The following is a 20,215-nucleotide window of genomic DNA, read 5'->3' as shown; positions in this document are numbered from 1 at the left end:
GCTAGAGGAAGGAGCTGCATGCACCTGTCGTTGTTCTCGGAGGTTTTCAGTGCTACAGGGGGAAACGGGCCTCGCCACACGGGCTACGTCACGGCCCTGAGAACAGAGTCGCCGGGTCCACATGCCCATTATACAGGTGGTGGCGCCCTAGGATTCGACGAACACTTCAACCCCCATTGCAGTAGCAACCTTGTATGTCTTAACCTTTTTAACCAACTTTCAGAGTTTCTTCATGCTTTCAAGAAACACTAAAAGCTTAAAACAAAGAGTGCGTGTAACTCAGTACACATGGTAGAAGTGAAACTTCTTTGGCACTTCAAACTATGCGTGTTACTGTTTCTTCAAACAATTCTGCCATTTGGAACATGCCAAATCTCTGAACGAAATATGAAATTCATAACAGGTAGCACAGGTAGCGCTATTTATGCGGGAAATGCAGGGACTGTCTCAACAACGCTCTCTTCAATGCTGCTTGAACAAGGAGGAACACAAGCGCACTGGTAGCAATTATAAAATTCTTGGCACTCACAGCTGACTGTATAGGACACCTATAAAAATTTTCTGAAACAAATGCATGCGCTCACATTCTGTCTTATTCTTTCTTTCATCTATCTCTATTGTTCTGTAGGAAACTAATCATTTCACAAAGAGGAGAACGAAAATGAGCCCAGCATCGTATTATGCATATTGTTCTCTTATATCTCTTTGGCCAAGTACCTATTCTCTGTCCTTTTCACATCAGAAACATTTCACAACAATATTTCAAGTAAAAGGTTGAAATAAATTTGGAGAGTAAATTTTACTCTCATTATCCCAAAGACGTTTCACATCAAAAATTGTCCATTGAAAAACAAAAAATCAGTGATTGTTATACAGACAGACTGACCAAATGAGTTTAATATTTGATAGAGAAAAAATAAGCAATTACTTATGCTGAACCTTCATTGAAACTGTAATGGTGATAATAATACACACTGAGTTGAGAGAACATCTTCATGATCACACTCAAACTAAAGTAATGGTCTGCTAACTGCAGGAACACCCAGCAGAGGAGAGAGGTGGAGGAAGACTGTAGCGCCCAGCCTGTGACTGGCCACTGAGAAGCTGCTAGTTATCACTTCATCGTGACGGAGAGGCAGCGTTACCACCGCCCACTCGCTGGGGCAGATGCCTGGTGACACTGTAGTGGGCTCTACCCCCCTCTCCCTTTATTAGACAGTTTCTCAACAGTCATCTATTTTATCAACTTTGAAAAAAGTTTTCTCAAAACAAGTATCAAGTAAAATTTCATCAAGAACCACAAAATATTTAATTTTCTTTGTTAATTTGCTATGGGGTGAAGTGCATTCCCCGCTAACTTATATTAAGTGGACGGGTGCCATATTGGCCATATGTGGCCTGGCATATTCGATGCCTGCGAGGTAAACTTCCATCGTTGCAGTTGATGTCTGATGTATAAGCCAAACACCCTCTCGTGATGGAAATGACATCATAGGAAGTCTGCCATATTAGCTGGCTGGTTGCGAAAACATTTCAGATTGTTTGAGGTGTGGAGAACGCAAGTATATAAGGGAGTCGCCTGAGAGGCATAAGAGCAGCCTGCCTCCGAGGAGAAGCCCGGAGTCTCCCTCTTCGTGAGGGCATCGTGACGTCGCCCTGACGCTCCGACCATGAAGAACATCACGCTGCCCATATTTTCTTTTTAACTTTACTAGTATAAGAAACTTCTTTTATGTCCAAGTTTTGTTGCAAATTAAGAAACAAATGCCACAGGCCCATTTTTTTTTAGAATTACATACATGATCTTTCACATATTACAAAATGAAAGCTTTAGGAAAAATTACATACCAAAAAAAAATTATAAGGGTAATGGTCTTGCAAAACGTAATCTCAAACACGGAGTAACTTAAAAACATACAACTTTACCAAGTTGTACTGAAAAAACTATTAAACAGCCACATAAGCGACCAGATCATAATGCTCTATCCTGTACTGCTGAATAGAACACAATAATGTGTGCATTCAGATGCCATAAACCAACGGAACCATAAAAGTAAGAAACAAATGACTACGGTACAAAGTAAATCTTACAAAACATTAAACATAATCAGACCAAGTTAAAAACAAAACTACAGTTGATATAACCACGCTCACCTCAACCTTCTGATAAGAGATATCAGACACCACAAACACGGACAAGTGAGTGCTGAGCTCGCCCAGCTGCCAGTAATACGGCTTCAAGTACACTCTGAACGAAACACGTGTGTCACTCTCAAACTCTGCAGCATCCACACTCAGCAACAAGTCATTCCCAGGCAACACCTGCAAGTTTGAACAACACTAATTATCAATATGTGACAAGTTGTTTACTCTAGAACACACTGTGCTGTCTGATTATAAGATGTAATTCACATCATTGTGGGCTTAGTATAACCAGGGAAAAGGTTATAGGGTGAATAGTGATAAAATATACCACATAACACCGAAATGCAAGTCAATAGACCATTCTGCACCAAAATATAACTAAAATCATCAAATCAGGGAGTAATTTGACAAAGATTAACTCAAATCACAATTGTTTTTATTATGTTATATAGTGGATGTAATTTGTTTAACATGAATTTTGTACGTACCAAAATGTATGAACTAAATGTATTTAAAAAAATTAACATTACATTGTATGACATAAAATCTTATTAGCAACACATTTTTACTTTAATGATGTTAGAAAAATAAAAATAAAAAATTAATTTTTGTGTGAATGAAAAATATGCTGAGTTATTCAATTCTAGCCAAATTTAGAACTAATGCCTTTATTGTATACGTTTAATTATGCATCAGTCAAAATGAGACTATTTTGGTGAAGTACATATTGACGCCGCCGTCAGTGCTCCCTCTGAGAGCACAGGCCGTTGTGTGTCCTCAACACCTGATAAGTGCCGCGCCCCGAACGCGCCCGCGCGCGCAACGTAGTGCAGTGCCCCGAACGGCGTGACGTCAGTCACGGCCTCCTACGTGTGCAAAGCGCCCGGCCGGGTGTGGCACTGCGCAAGGGTATTGTTTCTCAGGCATTTTATAATATAAACAAAAACTAAGAAATCTAAACCATTCAATAATTAATGTTAATGTAATAATCAGTTTATAAAGGGTTATAATTCACAACGCTGGCCGAAGTCATCTTCCCGCGCTCCGCAGTTTTCCCGCGGAATTTCCCCCCTCCCTGGCCCCGGCGGCCAGGGAGGTTAGTCAGTCGCCATCCAGCACTCGCCCGGGCCGGCAGCCCACGCACGGGGAGCCTTCAATTTTCGCGCCAACACCATGTAACTGCAATAGGTAAATATAGTCCAAACGTTTTATATCAGCTCCCCGGTCGGCCCAAATCGGCCGTTAGCAACCTCGCGCGGTCTTTTAATAACATGTGTATCCCATCGGGGATTTTTATATTTTACGTAAGCAATTAGGTGACCCGTCGTGGCACCTGCGCCTCACGCTATTACGTCCCACCTCGGGACATAGGTCTTGGCCCACGCAGGGCGGCACTGCGCCAAACGCGACCACAAACATTCGGACGAGTCTTCAACTGCGGCTTGCCACGGCCACGTGTACGATATCGCTCCAGATTCTCACGTGTCCGTACCCAGCTTAACATGGCCTTCGCCACCCCGCGGACTATCCGCTCATGCATATTCTCCTGTGCGGGACTAATCGCAGCAATTCAGTGTAACGTGTCTCAATAAGTAAATATTCTCCTGTGCGGGACTAATCGCAGTAATTCAGTGTAACGTGTTTTAATAAGTAAATATTCTCCTGTGCGGGACTAATCGCAGTAATTCAGTGTAACGTGTTTTAATAAGTAATCATTCTCCTGTGCGGGACTAATCGCAATCACTCAGTGTCATATGTTTTCTTAATTAATCTGCGGGACCGATCGTCCTCACGCTTCACGCCACGTCCGTATACTCTCGCAGAGACCCTAGCAGGTTCAGGTGCGCGGAGCTTAGGTCGACGATGAAGCGGCCAGTCACGTGAAGGTGTGACCTGTAGAGTGTGCGACGTAATAAATAACCAAAAGAACTCGTGTGTTTCATTAATAAGGCGTCCTGGGAGGCCATAACAGCCCGGGGAGTCCTTTGTCGCCGCATCCCTGCCTACCGCCACGAGGCCAGGAACCCCCCCCCCCCCCTTGAGATTCAAACTTAACCTACCAGCTTAAATTTACGTAAATTCAGATTAGGCAACGGGGACGGCGTCAAAATGGCGCCCAACTAGTGTGGCTAGAACATCACCAAACTCTTTCGACGAACAAGCCAAGAAAACGAAACGGAGAAATTAGCAGACAAAGGGCTCGAGTAGGGACAGTGCAACAGCGCGCAGCGCGGCAACACCGCGCGACGGAGCGGCGCCGCGCCAGCCGGACAACCCCACCCCCGCATTCCTGCCCGTGCAGTACACCTCCCCTCCTCCGCCCGATACCACCCCTCAGCCCGCACGTCGCTCCGCTCACCACCCCTCCTCACCACGCTCCACCCCTAGGTCAGCTGTGAGGGGTGACGTAGGACAGCCGCGAGCCAAGCACAGTGGAGCAACAAGGTCATAAGTCACCACGAGTCTCTGAAGATGAACGACTTCCAGGAGGCCTACGAGGCATGGGCAAGCGAGGGCTACCCATGCCCAGGGTACAACTGGGAGTACGAGGAACAGGACGAGTGGGAGGATGACGTCACCGCAGAGTACTCTGAGGGGCCGGAAGTAGACTGGATGCCGCCACGATTGTACCACATGACACAGCACGCATCGCCGCTTCCACACACGGCCAGCCACCACGCCGCTGTCGCGGCCAAGATGCCGCCCACTTTAAGAACAACCGAAAATCCCGTCCGCACCTCGTCGCCGCCCCCGACGCCGTCGCCGCCCCCGACGCCGTCGCCGCCCCCGACGCCGACGCCGCCCCCGCCATATGGGGCGGAGACGACATCACCACAGGTAGAGGAAGGCACGCCCATCCAGCCCCTGTGGTACAATTGGCACGCGGGGATCGGGTGGACACGTCAGGACGACGCGGACGCGCCGCCTCCGACACCGCCCCCTGTTGCCGCCCAGGTGGCAATTGGGCCAATCAGAACGGCCACTTCGCGACACCGTCGGCCGGATCACCAGGTGGCGGATCACACGCAGCACCACTGCGGATCCCGAACACCACCTCCGGGACCACCGACGACGCCGCCCCCAGCCACTGGAGAAGCAGCTGGCGCGGCCGCAAGCCTCAGGACGGCCACTTCGCGACAACGTCGGCCGGATCACCAGGTGGCGGATCACACGCAGCACCACTGCGGATCCCGAACACCACCTCCGGCACCACCGACGACGCCGCCCCCAGCCACTGGAGAAGCAGCTGGCGCGGCCGCAAGCCTCAAGACGGCCACTTCGCGACAACGTCGGCCGGATCACCAGGTGGCGGATCACACACAGCGCCACTGCGGATCCCGAACACCACCTCCGGCACCACCGACGACGCCGCCCCCAGCCACCGAGAGCGCAGCTGGCGCGGCCGCGCGTCGCGAATCCACCACATCGCGACCTAGTCCAGATCACCAGGTGGCGGATCACACGCAGCGCCACTGCGGATCCCGAACACCACCTCCGGCACCACCGACGACGCCGCCCCCAGCCACTGGAGAAGCAGCTGGCGCGGCCGCAAGCCTCAAGACGGCCACTTCGCGACAACGTCGGCCGGATCACCAGGTGGCGGATCACACGCAGCGCCACTGCGGATCCCGAACACCACCTCCGGCACCACCGACGACGCCGCCCCCAGCCACCGAGAGCGCAGCTGGCGCGGCCGCGCGTCGCGAATCCACCACATCGCGACCTAGTCCAGATCACCAGGTGGCGGATCACACGCAGCGCCACTGCGGATCCCGAACACCACCTCCGGCACCACCGACGACGCCGCCCCCAGCCACTGGAGAAGCAGCTGGCGCGGCCGCAAGCCTCAAGACGGCCACTTCGCGACAACGTCGGCCGGATCACCAGGTGGCGGATCACACGCAGCGCCACTGCGGATCCCGAACACCACCTCCGGCACCACCGACGACGCCGCCCCCAGCCGCCGAGAGCGCAGCTGGCGCGGCCGCGCGTCGCGAATCCACCACATCGCGACCTAGTCCAGATCACCAGGTGTCGGATCACACGCAGCGCCACTGCGGATCCCGAACACCACCTCCGGCACCACCGACGACGCCGCCCCCAGCCACCGAGAAAGCACGTGGCGCGGCCGCTCGTCTCAAAAGCGCCACATTTCGACCTAGTCTGGCAGAACCCCGGGTTGTCGACGCCGTGCCACAAGGCACCGAGGCGGACTTGACAGCCACGACGCCGCCGCCGCCACCGCCACCGACGCCGCCCCCAACTGCCGTGAAGGCTCACGGGGGGTGGGCGCGATGCGAACCGGCCGTGCTCCCACTCGCGCCGCAGAAGGCGCCATACCGTCGCCTGCCGCGGAGGGCGCCACCACGCGCGCCACCTTGGGCGCGCCACCACCTGCCGCTGAGGGCGCCACCACGCGCGCCACCTTGGGCACGCCGCCGCCTGCCACGGAGGGCGCCACCACGCGCGCCACCTTGGGCGCGCCGCCGCCTGCCGCTGAGGGCGCCACCACGCGCGCCACCTTGGGCGCGCAGCCGCCTGCCACGGAGGGCGCCACCACGCGCGCCACCTTGGGCGCGCCACCACCTGCCGCTGAGGGCGCCACCACGCGCGCCACCTTGGGCGCGCCGCCGCCTGCCACGGAGGGCGCCACCACGCGCGCCACCTTGGGCGCGCCGCCGCCTGCCGCTGAGGGCGCCACCACGCGCGCCAACTTGGACGCGCCGCCGCCTGCCGCTGAGGGCGCCACCACGCGCGCCACCTTGGGCGTGCCGCCGCCTGCCGCTGAGGGCGCCACCACGTGCGCCACCTTGGGCGCGCCGCCGCCTGCCGCTGAGGGCGCCACCACGCGCGCCACCTTGGGCGCGCAGCCGCCTGCCACGGAGGGCGCCACCACGCGCGCCACCTTGGGCGCGCCACCACCTGCCGCTGAGGGCGCCACCACGCGCGCCACCTTGGGCGCGCCGCCGCCTGCCACGGAGGGCGCCACCACGCGCGCCACCTTGGGCGCGCCGCCGCCTGCCGCTGAGGGCGCCACCACGCGCGCCAACTTGGACGCGCCGCCGCCTGCCGCTGAGGGCGCCACCACGCGCGCCACCTTGGGCGTGCCGCCGCCTGCCGCTGAGGGCGCCACCACGTGCGCCACCTTGGGCGCGCTGCCGCCTGCCGCTGAGGGTGCCACCACGCGCGCCACCCTGGGCGCGCCGCCGCCTGCCGCTGAGGGCGCCACCACGCGCGCCACCTTGGGCGCGCCGCCGCCTGCCGCTGAGGGCGCCACCACGCGCGCCACCTTGGGCGCGCCACCGCCGGCCGCTGAGGGCGCCACCACGCGCGCCACCTTGGGCGCGCTGCCGCCTGCCACGGAGGGCGCCACCACGCGCGCCTTCTTGGGCGCGCCGCCGCCTGCCGCTGAGGGCGCCACCACGAGCGCCACCTTGGGCGCACCGCCGCCTGCCGCTGAGGGCGCCACCACGCGCGCCAACTTGGACGCGCCGCCGCCTGCCGCTGAGGGCGCCACCACGCGCGCCACCTTGGGCGCGCTGCCGCCTGTCGCTGAGGGCGCCACCTCGAACGTGCCGCCGCCTGCCGCCGAAGGCGCCGCCACACCGCCGCTGCCCACCTCGGCCGCAGCTGACGCTGACGCACAGCTGAGAGCTCAGCTGGCCGGTTCCTGCGCCGCAGTGACGTCACGAGCAGCCCTTGGAAGTACCGTTACTCAAACCGGCCCTCTCGGGCCAACCTCCTTCTCTACCAGTCTTGCCTGACGCCGCCCCATGGACAGCCGCCACGGGTCTACCAGGTCAGTGTGCCGGCGTATCTTTAAGTGTGTGTGTAAGGTGTTGAGGCACAGAACGGCCTCGTCGAGGGGGGGGCATTTGACGCCGCCGTCAGTGCTCCCTCTGAGAGCACAGGCCGTTGTGTGTCCTCAACACCTGATAAGTGCCGCGCCCCGAACGCGCCCGCGCGCGCAACGTAGTGCAGTGCCCCGAACGGCGTGACGTTAGTCACGGCCTCCTACGTGTGCAAAGCGCCCGGCCGGGTGTGGCACTGCGCAAGGGTATTGTTTCTCAGGCATTTTATAATATAAACAAAAACTAAGAAATCTAAACCATTCAATAATTAATGTTAATGTAATAATCAGTTTATAAAGGGTTATAATTCACAACGCTGGCCGAAGTCATCTTCCCGCGCTCCGCAGTTTTCCCGCGGAATTTCCCCCCTCCCTGGCCCCGGCGGCCAGGGAGGTTAGTCAGTCGCCATCCAGCACTCGCCCGGGCCGGCAGCCCACGCACGGGGAGCCTTCAATTTTCGCGCCAACACCATGTAACTGCAATAGGTAAATATAGTCCGAACGTTTTATATCAGCTCCCCGGTCGGCCCAAATCGGCCGTTAGCAACCTCGCGCGGTCTTTTAATAACATGTGTATCCCATCGGGGATTTTTATATTTTACGTAAGCAATTAGGTGACCCGTCGTGGCACCTGCGCCTCACGCTATTACGTCCCACCTCGGGACATAGGTCTTGGCCCACGCAGGGCGGCACTGCGCCAAACGCGACCACAAACATTCGGACGAGTCTTCAACTGGGGCTTGCCACGGCCACGTGTACGATATCGCTCCAGATTCTCACGTGTCCGTACCCAGCTTAACGTGGCCTTCGCCACCCCGCGGACTATCCACTCATGCATATTCTCCTGTGCGGGACTAATCGCAGCAATTCAGTGTAACGTGTCTCAATAAGTAAATATTCTCCTGTGCGGGACTAATCGCAGTAATTCAGTGTAACGTGTTTTAATAAGTAAATATTCTCCTGTGCGGGACTAATCGCAGTAATTCAGTGTAACGTGTTTTAATAAGTAATCATTCTCCTGTGCGGGACTAATCGCAATCACTCAGTGTCATATGTTTTCTTAATTAATCTGCGGGACCGATCGTCCTCACGCTTCACGCCACGTCCGTATACTCTCGCAGAGACCCTAGCAGGTTCAGGTGCGCGGAGCTTAGGTCGACGATGAAGCGGCCAGTCACGTGAAGGTGTGACCTGTAGAGTGTGCGACGTAATAAATAACCAAAAGAACTCGTGTGTTTCATTAATAAGGCGTCCTGGGAGGCCATAACAGCCCGGGGAGTCCTTTGTCGCCGCATCCCTGCCTACCGCCACGAGGCCAGGAACCCCCCCCCCCCCCCCCCTTGAGATTCAAACTTAACCTACCAGCTTAAATTTACGTAAATTCAGATTAGGCAACGGGGACGGCGTCAATATATTAAGAATATTTGTTGACTAAACAACTTTTTTCCTTTAATAAAGACAATGTACGAGGGTTATTTTTTTTTTCAACCTCCGATCGGCTGTAATAAAAAAACGGGAATGAATTGGGAAATTATTTTAATGTCAAAAAAAAAAAGTACATCTTTACTCTATTTTTCCACATAATCACCGTGCAGATTGAGGCATTTGTCGTACCGATGCACCAGCTTTCCAATACCCTCTGCATAAAATGATGCCTCCTGCCTATTCAGCCACGTTTTAACAGTGCTCTGCAGTTCATTGGTGTTGAAGCGTCGTCCTCCAAGCCACTTTTTCAACGCAGCTCGCATTTCGCCGTACAGTTTATCGTTGCAGCCATGTTGACATTCCCATAACCAAGCTTCAACTGAGGTGTGAGTTGGCCGCTCCACATGGTTGGTGGAAGGGGGTAAACACTACGAGACATGTCGATTCGTGTACGAGCGATTAGGGTATCGATTAATGGGCATGCCATGGAGAAATGAAACTGTAATCACACTGCAGGGCACTGTTAAAACGTGGCTGAATAGGCAGGAGGCATCATTTTATGCAGAGGGTATTGGAAAGCTGGTGCATCGGTACGACAAATGCCTCAATCTGCACGGTGATTATGTGGAAAAATAGAGTAAAGATGTATGTTTCTTTTGACATTAAAATAATTTCCCAATTCATTCCCGTTTTTTTATTACAGCCGATCGGAGGTTGAAAAAAAAAAAACCCTCGTATAAACATAAAAACAATAACACAGAACTCTCCTATTTTAACAACTAAATTGACCTAAAAGTAAAACCATAATATCTTGTCGCTCAGTATAACTTACAGAAATGAGGAATACATAATATTTATCTTCATTTCATAGGAATCATAAATGCAATCTCCCCTTGAAGCCACATAGCTATTAAGGCCACCACACAACACAAAAAAAACTTAAAATTGTATGGTCCACAGGTATAAAAACTAAGGGCAAAAAAAAAAAAAATGGCAGCTTCCAACTCACAGACTGTGCCATAAATACGAACAGAGGTCTGCTCTGACCTGCACTTGGGAGAGGACATCCCTCCGGCCGGATATCGTCACCAGGTCCACCACCTGCAGATCGCTGAGCTGTAGCTCCGTCGTGTGCAGGAAAACGGCCGGCATGAAGGGAATGTGCAGCGGAGACGACTTCAAGCCATTCCTCATCACAAACAGGCTGAAGTTGGTGTTCAGCACACTCACGTTGTAGGACAACAAGCCCGATGGGATGATCCGGCACTGGTACGTTCCTGCAACACAGAGCACTATCGAGTGCAGGGCTGGCTCTACGTTGTGGTGGTGGTAGCTAAATCTAGCAGCAAGAAAACTACAATTGATACAGATGTACTACCAAGCATTAACATTCCTGCTTCGTATGCTGTAGAACTTTTTACATAAGAATGGTGTGCAATAAGTATAATATTAATTACTGTAAATAAACTTGTACAGATAGTTTTGAAATTTTTTTTAAAGTAATGTACCTAGTTATTTAATTCTATAACATATAGAATACTATGAAAATGTTAACAGTTGAACATTATGATTTACTTTAAAACTTTAAACTAAATAACCTTCATAACGAAACAACATTTTCTTTGTATGCTTCTGAGGGCAACAGTGGTTACGCAATGCATAGTCATGCACTGAAGTCGAAGATGGAGCCACAAGACTACAGGAGTGACACATTAGCGACCACTAACAGAGGGACCCAAGCACCATGTCCAGCATGTATTCTAGCGAGAAGCGCTCAAATACGCAGGCAGACTATCACCAGCTGGTCTGCATACCTGACCGAAACTAGGTACGAGTACCACTAGACGCTACTGTACCAAGCCAGCCAGCCTGCCGAGCTCTGCTCCAGTTCGGCACCTACTCTCGAAGAATACACACCCATTTACCAGTAACACTAACAAGTCACCAATGGTAATATCTAATATGTGATGTGCCAACATTCTCACAATCCCAGAGCGCTGACACAACCAGTAAAAAACCCTTGCACCTTACGTTGTTATTTGTAGATGTGTATCTATTGGTACCAGCTGGTGAGAATGTCTTTGTGGTTTAACATTATTGCACACATCCATCTACCAACTTGTTTGTCCTGTACAGAATTACTATTTCAGCCATACCTGTATCACTGTCGAAAGCTTGATGGACTGCAAATATGTTCATGACCTCCAAGTTCTTGACAGGACTGTCAAACTTGAGCTCGCACATGTAAGGATAAGTGGTCATCGCCATGACGGAATGGCAAGTGTTGTTTCTGGCGACTATGTTGTTAGCTTTGTTCACGTCCCTCTTGCTGGAGAGCAGCAGCGGGATGCTGTACACCATGTCTGGCCTCGAGTTGCTCAACGCCCCCATCCCCGGCATTGGCAGGAACTTTATCTGAAATGTGCGCCGTGAATCTTATATTACCTACCTAATCCAAACAACTTAAAACACTTAAATTCATTAAAAAACCTTAAGAGTTTCACATCACCTTTTTCATTGAAATACAGAATAAATACAATAGTACAATTGTTTAAAACAAATATACTGAGATGAAAATATTTGATAAATAATTTTTAAAAGATATATAAATATTGATGACCATTTGTATTCTTGTGATCATCACTTACCTAGGTGTTATTTACTAGTGCTGGGCGAAGTTTGAAATTTCCAAACTGAACCGCACAATTCAGTTTGGTTTGGTTCAAAAAGTCATGTTAATTAGTTCGAAAAATCGAATGTTCTTTGGTATATTTGTGTCAGCCTCAAATTCTAATTAGTAGGTCTATGCGATTCCGCGATTTTTCAGTTCCTTTATTTACCTTTTTCCAGAACCAACATTAGAAATCAACTGTTTTGGTTACTTCTGTATGTTTATCTTGTTTTACGATCTTTTATATTAATGTAAAGTTTATCCTGCAGAAAAATTAAACAATCTCATTCGTTCAGTCTCACCAACATCTTAGAATATAAAATATCTTAAAACATGGCACAATATGCTTCAACACTTATTCAGTTGACAGTACTGGTGTTTGTTGATTAGAAAGTTATGATTTGTGGCCGTTGCACATATTAAAGGGCAACAACATACCCTCTTTTATCACATAATGGTCGCACTTGCGTAATCGTCGCACCCATATTTTATGGCGTCAAAATTTGGATAAAAAGAAAACCTTTCGCGTAAATGTCGCATCATGTTTTTGGTTCCGCTATTAGATTCCGAGCGCTTTGTGTGGGTATTTTTTCCGTATGAAACGATGTTTTTTAAAATATAAATCCAATATTTATTCGGACATTACCACTTACTTATTTAATTAACGGAAATACGAAGATGTCTGACGTGTAAATTATCTTTTAAAGACTTTTTAAACGTTATAACCTTCATCCGTTCGTCAGCGTCACCGCGGTGTACCGCGTACAAAACTGTGGCCAGCGCTCGTTGCAATAATTGTTTGGTTATGTTGCTTTCCGTGTAGAGTGCGCGCACGTAGCCGAATATCTATATCTTTGCAACACACTGTTACGTTGTGGCAGTGTAGGTAAATAAGATTAAATACATAAATACTACCATTGACATTACACAATGCTGTTACAGTGGACCTTTTAGTTTCACAAGGACATGAGGAATGAACAGAAACAAGGTGTGATTCCGTCTGAATATAATTACTCTATATTTATTTAAATGGTGAAACTTATAACAGTTGAATGAGAGACAAATATATAAGAGATATTAAAAAGTGTTAAAAAATAATTTTAATTACATAATTAAAAAAAGCTCTCAGATATGTTAAAAATACGGGCCGGCCCTAATCAGATTATTAAAGGTTTCATTTAATATAAATAAACAAAATCAATTAGAAAAATACAAAGAGGCACAAACAATCCCAATGTAAGCGCTTAAAGTCCATAACAAAAGTTTTATATAGTTCTTCTCTCTTCAAACGTAGTAATTGAAATGTTATTCCAAAGGTTCATATATAGTGTAGGACCGGAGGTCTGATGCTCGCTGGCCAGAGTCCAACAATCAACATTGCGTCAGGGCATCTGTTTGTTGGAGAGGGAGTGTGCGAAAATGTGGCTAGGTCCGCATCCGACTCTTGGACCTGTCAGGCAGGGAAGGTAGCTTCTAGAGCCCGAAGCGTAACACGTCCGGATCTGAAGATCGTGGAATCGCGGGAGTCACGGGCGTTTCCATTATTTCAAAAAAAATAATAAAAAAAATTAAAAAAATAACTCTATGCTGTGTACAGACGGACTAAACTACTTAAAAGAATTTATAGGGATAGCATCCCTTGTCTAACTTACTACATTTTTGGTTAAGGCCGGACAGAATTCTTGCTGTGTGTCTTGCCGATCCGCCGATAATCTAACGCAGTCTGTCTGGAATCGCGACACGAAGTGTCCCCGGAGGGGTCGCGTCTCTTAATTAAAAGGAATAACTCAATCAAAAGGTGGGGGGGAGACTTTGGCGTCCGGACCGAAAGGTTCTGAAGTTCTCAGAGTGGGAATCACAAAAAACTTTGACTTCAATATCTCGAAGTTGGTAGCACTGGCCGATTTTAGTGCTACCTGTTGAGGGGTGGCCAAAACAAAAAAGGATCGACTCGCCCGAGGCGTCTGCTACAGCCTGGGGCTAATGGAGGGACAGGAGAGAACTCTGGCAGCTGGCAAAAAGACTACAGAGTACCGCTTACGGCGGAAGTCGCCAGTCGCCACAGGGCAGTGGCGTAGCATGGGCATTCGAAACTCCAGGCGAGGTAACTCTCGAAATCGCCGCTAGAGTGCAGGGGCGGTACGTTAGGAGAGCTGTGCCTAAACCTTGACTGGTCGGGGTCATTGGCACCGGTCATTGCTCTGGCCAGTGTTCCCAGGGAAGCCTGAAGGGGGAGGGGGTGAAAATATGCAACTCCAGTAGGAACACAGCTCTACTGTGTCTTGGGACGTACCTAGACATCGTGGAAAATGATGTGGTGATGTGACAAAGATCGCTAACGTAAGGAGGGTTCTCAGGAACGGTATGATCTGATAGTCTGCTGGGGGAAGCACTCTTTGACACGGAGAGAAGACGAATATCATCCAGTGAACGTGCCCAGGAAGTGGGGTTAGACGAGTTTACTGCATGACATGTATGGCACGGGCAAAAATCAGCTCAAGTAGTGGGAAAGATTGGCGTGACTGGTCTGACAAAAGATAAATGGGAGTGTACAGTAGGCAGAAAAAGTTTAAATATGAGTGGTTATAAATAACTGACGAAATAATTTTTTTTTTTTAAATTAATGAATGTCCTAAAAATCCTAATTTGCGGCACAGCACTCTCTCTATTTGGTTGTGTCGCTTCCCGTATAGAGCACGCACACGTAGCCGAATATCGATATCTCGCCGATTGCATACAACGCGCGCTCTCTATTAGGTGCTGAGTTAACTACATTTGATAGCCAGCATTCTTTCGTGTTGTGTACTACAATAGTTACGCGTTCGTTTGGCTTGCATTTGGATCACAGATGTTTTACAATTTAAAGTCGAAGAAAGATTTTTGTTTTATAACTTATTAATTTAAATTGTTTGGTGTGCTCTTTTATACTTCCCTTTTTAAATAAACGTACTTTTCATGAATGGGTTTTGTTTTTATGAATAACTTTATCTAACAAAATTTTTTTTTTCTACAGAATCGTCGCACCCCTATTTTTCGAACTTGATTTTAGAATAAAATGTGCGACGATTATGCGAGAAAACACAGTACACAAAGCATGAAAGCAAAATTTAATTGTTGTGTTACAAAACAAAGCAAGTTAGAACGTGACACTATTAAAAACCAATTGCATTAGAATTGATAGCAAAATATATACACGAGTGCCGATAATGCTGAACTGAAAGATGATAATGTATTTTCACCCACAAGAACATGAAACCAGCAGTTATTAACCTATTTAATGGTTTTTGGTTCGCTTAAAAATACTTAAAAATTGTAATATTATGCTAATGCAAAGATAATATTCTTTTCTTTGTTGTTGAACTATCATTTCCAATTGCATTTAGACGACTCAGAAAAAATGACAATTATCATCCGTATTTTTAGTTTCTCAATTAGGAATATTTATATATTTTTTTCATTTTATAATAACCAAAATTAGAACCGAAAACAGAGATTTTTGATCCAAAACCCGACAGGAATATTTACTGTGTTTGCAAACACTGAGGAATATTTTAACAAGGATCGTCAAAGTTTAAACCAAGAAATTTTGTCATTGCTTCGGCTGGGTTTAAAGGTGAAAAACCAAGGTTGACCATGTTCTATTATCTGCTAAAAATGTAATGATTTAGTGAAAAGTATACAACTGGTTTCATTTTGGTGCAGTAATGTAGAGATCTGTGCAACCTTCAAATTATTTTACAAGCAAGTTACTGAACTTTGTGAATAACAGCAATTAAAGACTTTTATAAAAAGCCAAACTACTGTGCCAAGTGAATGACAGTATTTGTGAATAAAAACTTCCTACAAGAGCTTCATTATTTATTCAAAGTTACGTTAAAAGATAATTTGTATCACACTATAGGGATGATTCCTGTTTTTATTTTATGAATCCATACAAGTGTTTAACTTAACATTTACATGAAGATAATATCTGGGAAAAAAAAAATATATATATGTATAATAGAGTATTTTCTTGATGTGCATGTGTACAGTACAATATATTTAGACCTATATCCTATATGTAATATTAGTGTAAAGACAAGATGCAGGGTAAAGACCAAATTTATGACTTTATGGGTCCATTATTTTTTCAGAGCTTGTGATTTCAAGAGTGAATATACATAAATTATATTTTATGTTAAAATGTAAATACTTACAGAGTCAACAGGCACAATTTCAATTTCTAAAGTGCTGGCATCAAAGTCATCATCCAGCCTGTAGCGCACAGTGACGGAGCCCGCCAGCTTGGCCTTGCCTATGCCCACAAACGGATACAGCTTGAGCATCTTCATGTCGGATGTGTTCCACAGGCCTGGCTTGCCATCAGGCCTCGTCATCGCTGACGTGAAACACACCACGTCTCCAATTGTCAGGTGTGTCTGTACAAGCCAGCCAAACATACAAAACAATAGCCTCTCACATGGATGACAATAGAAAAGTAACAACGGATGAGAAAATCACTGTATAATCTTGAATAATTCTGTAACATACAGCTTAAAAACAATAATTAATTGTTTACATACTATAACAAAAAGTTATGACGTAACTAATAAGTCTATTTTCCAGAAAACTTTAAAAATATCAACGAAACAACAATAAATTATGCCTGATACATGTTCCATGCCATGGCCAGTTTCAATTCCATTCAAACCTATCAGTCGTTGTTTAACTTATATCAGAACACAGGAGGTTACTTGTTATTAAAATAATTTTAGGAAGGCATTTATACTTGTAAGACAAAATTATATCCTAGACTTGCAAATATAAAAATTATGGAAAAAAGATTTAAAAATGAATTAAATGAATTTATAAAGTGTGATGTCCATTTTAAAATCACAATCTATCAAAGATTTAAAGTGATGACGTCGTCCGGGCCTGCGGCCCCTTTGAGTCCGATATGCCACCGCCCAAAAACCACCACCCTCCATTCAAACCTCCCACTTACGAGTGCGTGTGTATGGATGTTTGATTTGCGCACCATGAACTACCGCAAGAGAGCGCTGTAGAGCCAGTGCGCCGCACCCCTAAATATAATTAAATACATCATTGTAAATTGTTTTTATTGTTTCCCGAGTGCGACGTGACGGCAGATAGGCAGGGAGGGTTTTTTATGTACTTTTATTTAGAGTTGTGTATTTAATTATAAGATGCTTCAGGACATACACGAAGCACACCGAAGGAAACCGAAGCCAGACACTATTTAAATATATCCCTTAATAATTGTAATTTTTATTATCCTTTTTTAATGTTCAGTAAGTGTCAAGTAATTTTTAAGAGTGTTTATCCTGTTTACTATAATAACCCGGGGCATGCAGACGCAAAAAATGTTAACGGTAATTGTGTTTCCTGCCGCGAGCCTTGTCTCGCCCCAGTCTCCTTCTTCAGCCGGTCGAGAGCGGACGTCTCTGAAGACACCCTGAGGACATCCCCATTGCATCACTGACTAGGTAGCTCTGTAAACTTAATTAATTCGAACCGCTTTCTTTTTCATCCTCGGGGCCTCTCTCAGTCGGTGGGGGCTGTTTCGTAAATCATTTTTATACTCTCAGGAGTTTTTACCACCTTTTTTCTACGTAAAGGCTTGAGGCGGCCACATGTGTGGTCCACCTCCTCAACTTATACCGATTCGTGCCTCGGGCGTTTTAACTGTGTAAAGGGAGGAGTGTAGAAGGGCGTGTAACGTATTAATAAAACCAACTTAAACGAGTCACGTGTCTTTTGTGTTTGAGGGCCACGTGGGTCCTGAATGCAGTCAGCAGCATGTGGGACAACCTAAGAGCCCACTGCAGTTAGGTAGAAGCGTGCCTGATGCTGAGAGCAGGCTCGGTATAGGAACAGGTGTTAACACCGAGGTCAGGAGGGCTAATATCTCGCCGCACACGGGCCACGTAACGCCATGAGCAAGGGTCTCTAGTCAGGTCCACATGCCCACTCACGTGCCCATGATCTCCGCAACCAGTACAAAATGTAACACCGGTACGCCCTCAGTGAATAATTTTAAGAGCCACCTAGTTTTGCATGAGCATTGGTGCTTGTTTATAGCACCTCACTAGCCTGCAGGAGAAGCGCTATGCAGGTAGCGTCCATCCCTTTATTACCGCTACAGGGGCTCCTCTCCACCTCTTTCTCTCTCTATCAATGGTTCAACACATTCTGCATGCAGTATGAGTATCATAACCAGGACGCCACTGTTCTCAGAGCTCGACGCGACACTTTGAAGGGCTGCAAGACCTTTCTCGGGCAGGTCCGAGAGGAATATAAATGGTGAGGATTTTTGTAAGTTTCAATAAATGATGTAGCCAACCTTTTGCTTTTAACTAATTCTCTGTTTACTAGTATCGCACAGTACACACATAGCCGACATGGCTGCAACGCACGAGCAAGATTCAGTTTTTCACACAGGTACTTGATGCGCGCACCGTTCACTGCCTTGGTAAACAAATCAGCAGGGTTCTCCCTGCCAGTGATGTGCTTAACCTGTGTCTTCCCCTTTTCCGTCATGCTCCTCACAAAATGATATTTGATATCTATATGTTTCGTCCTTTCAGACACTTCCCATGTCTTGCACATGGCTATGGCCGTCTCGTCAGAGAGGATCACGGAAGGGCTGGGCGCAGAGCCATCTTGCCCCAATTCAGACATGAACTGCGATAACCATCTTGCTTCCTTTGTTGCTTCGTAGATTGCATAATATTCTGCAACTGCAGTGGAATCAGCAACACAGGTCTGTTTTCTCGAAACCCAGATAACAGGGCCTCCCGCTAAGGTTGCCACAACTCCTGTTATAGACTTTCTGTCACGCCTATCGTTGGCTAGGTCTGTATCACAGTAGAATATGGCAGCGCCATTTTGTTTAGTAAATTTCAACCTCCAGTCTTCGGTTTGTCTCAGGTATCTGAGCACATGTACAATATCTTGCCAGTCCCTAAGGTTTGGGGTGTCGCATTTTTGACTAGACCTGCACACTGCAAAGCTAATGTCCGGTCTTGTTGTTTGCGACAAATGTAGTAGGCTCCCAATCGCTTTGCGGTATAAGTGCTTGTCAAAAGCTTTGTTTCCAGCATCTGTTCCATCATCATGGTTGATCTCTATGGGGAACTCTTTTCCTCTTGCATTTGTCATTTGAAAGGTACGCAGCAGTTGCTCGATGTAGTGAGACTGATCCAGTAATACAGAGTCACCTGTGGAAATGATGTTCACTGAAAGAAAATTGGTCATCTCCCCCATGGCTCTCACTTCGATAGTCCCAGACAGCTTCTTTTTCATATACTCCACTTTCTCATGCGTCCCGAATATGCCTAGGTCATCAACGTAGACAAATACCACTAGTTCCTTGTGGTCATCTATATATACGCAAGGGTCTTTCTTCAACCTTCTCAAATTCCGGCCAGTTAGGATACCATCAAGGGTGTCATGCCACTCCTTACCACTCTGTTTCAGGCCGTAAATACTTTTTAGCAGTTTACAGACCTTGTCACTCCCTTTTTGGTACATCGGCGGTTGCTCCATGTAGATTTCCTCGGTGAGGACCCCGTTCAGATACGCAGCCAAGACGTCCAGGTATTCCCTGACCCAGCCCAACTTCACTGACAAAGCTAGGAGGACACGAACTGTCTTTTTCTTCACCACTGGAGAGTAAGTTTCAGTAAAATCTATCCCCGGTATTTGGGAAAACCTACGTGCTACCAGTCTTGCTCTGTACCGTACGGAGCTTCCATCCGAGCTCTCCTTTAATTTCAAGACCCACTTGCACCCTAAAACATTTTTTCCTTTGGGCCTGTCAAATACTTCATAAGTGTTTTTGCTTGTCAAATTTTCAATTTCTTCATCCATCGCTCTTTTCCAATTCATCGCATCACTGCCCCCTAGAGCTTCTTCAGCACTCTTTGGTTCGTGGGAGCAAGACTCTGTAGACATAGTTATGCACCTGTATGGACAAGAAGGTGCTTCCGAGTGTCTTGACAGGAGTCGAGCAGACCTCCTGATTTCCACTACCGGTTCCTCTTCCCATCCCAAGAAGGGTTCTTCGTCTTCCGACAGGGCGTCATTGGAGTTTGGCTCATCGTTTGTTCTTGGTTCAGTGC

The 20,215-nt window shown here is 47.8% G+C and overlaps 1 protein-coding gene across 2 annotated transcripts in view; it reads right to left on the bottom strand.

The window, feature by feature from the left end:
* Positions 1 to 20,215, bottom strand: part of LOC134541635 (nuclear pore membrane glycoprotein 210-like) — a 94,831-nt gene that overhangs the window by 18,486 nt on the left and 56,130 nt on the right. For both annotated transcript variants that reach the window (XM_063385207.1, XM_063385206.1), the window contains exons 9-12: positions 16,289 to 16,510; positions 11,578 to 11,836; positions 10,469 to 10,698; positions 2,155 to 2,322 (exon numbers count right to left, since the gene is read on the bottom strand). In XM_063385207.1, coding sequence (XP_063241277.1) covers positions 2,155 to 2,322; positions 10,469 to 10,698; positions 11,578 to 11,836; positions 16,289 to 16,510 — 879 coding nt within the window. The remainder of the gene's footprint in view (positions 1 to 2,154; positions 2,323 to 10,468; positions 10,699 to 11,577; positions 11,837 to 16,288; positions 16,511 to 20,215) is intronic.

The sequence above is a fragment of the Bacillus rossius genome (genome assembly GCF_032445375.1).
Source record: "Bacillus rossius redtenbacheri isolate Brsri chromosome 4 unlocalized genomic scaffold, Brsri_v3 Brsri_v3_scf4_1, whole genome shotgun sequence".
Lineage (NCBI taxonomy): Eukaryota > Metazoa > Arthropoda > Insecta > Phasmatodea > Bacillidae > Bacillus > Bacillus rossius.
The sequence above is the reverse complement of the archived record's forward strand: the minus strand, read 5'-3'. Positions and strand labels throughout refer to the sequence as shown.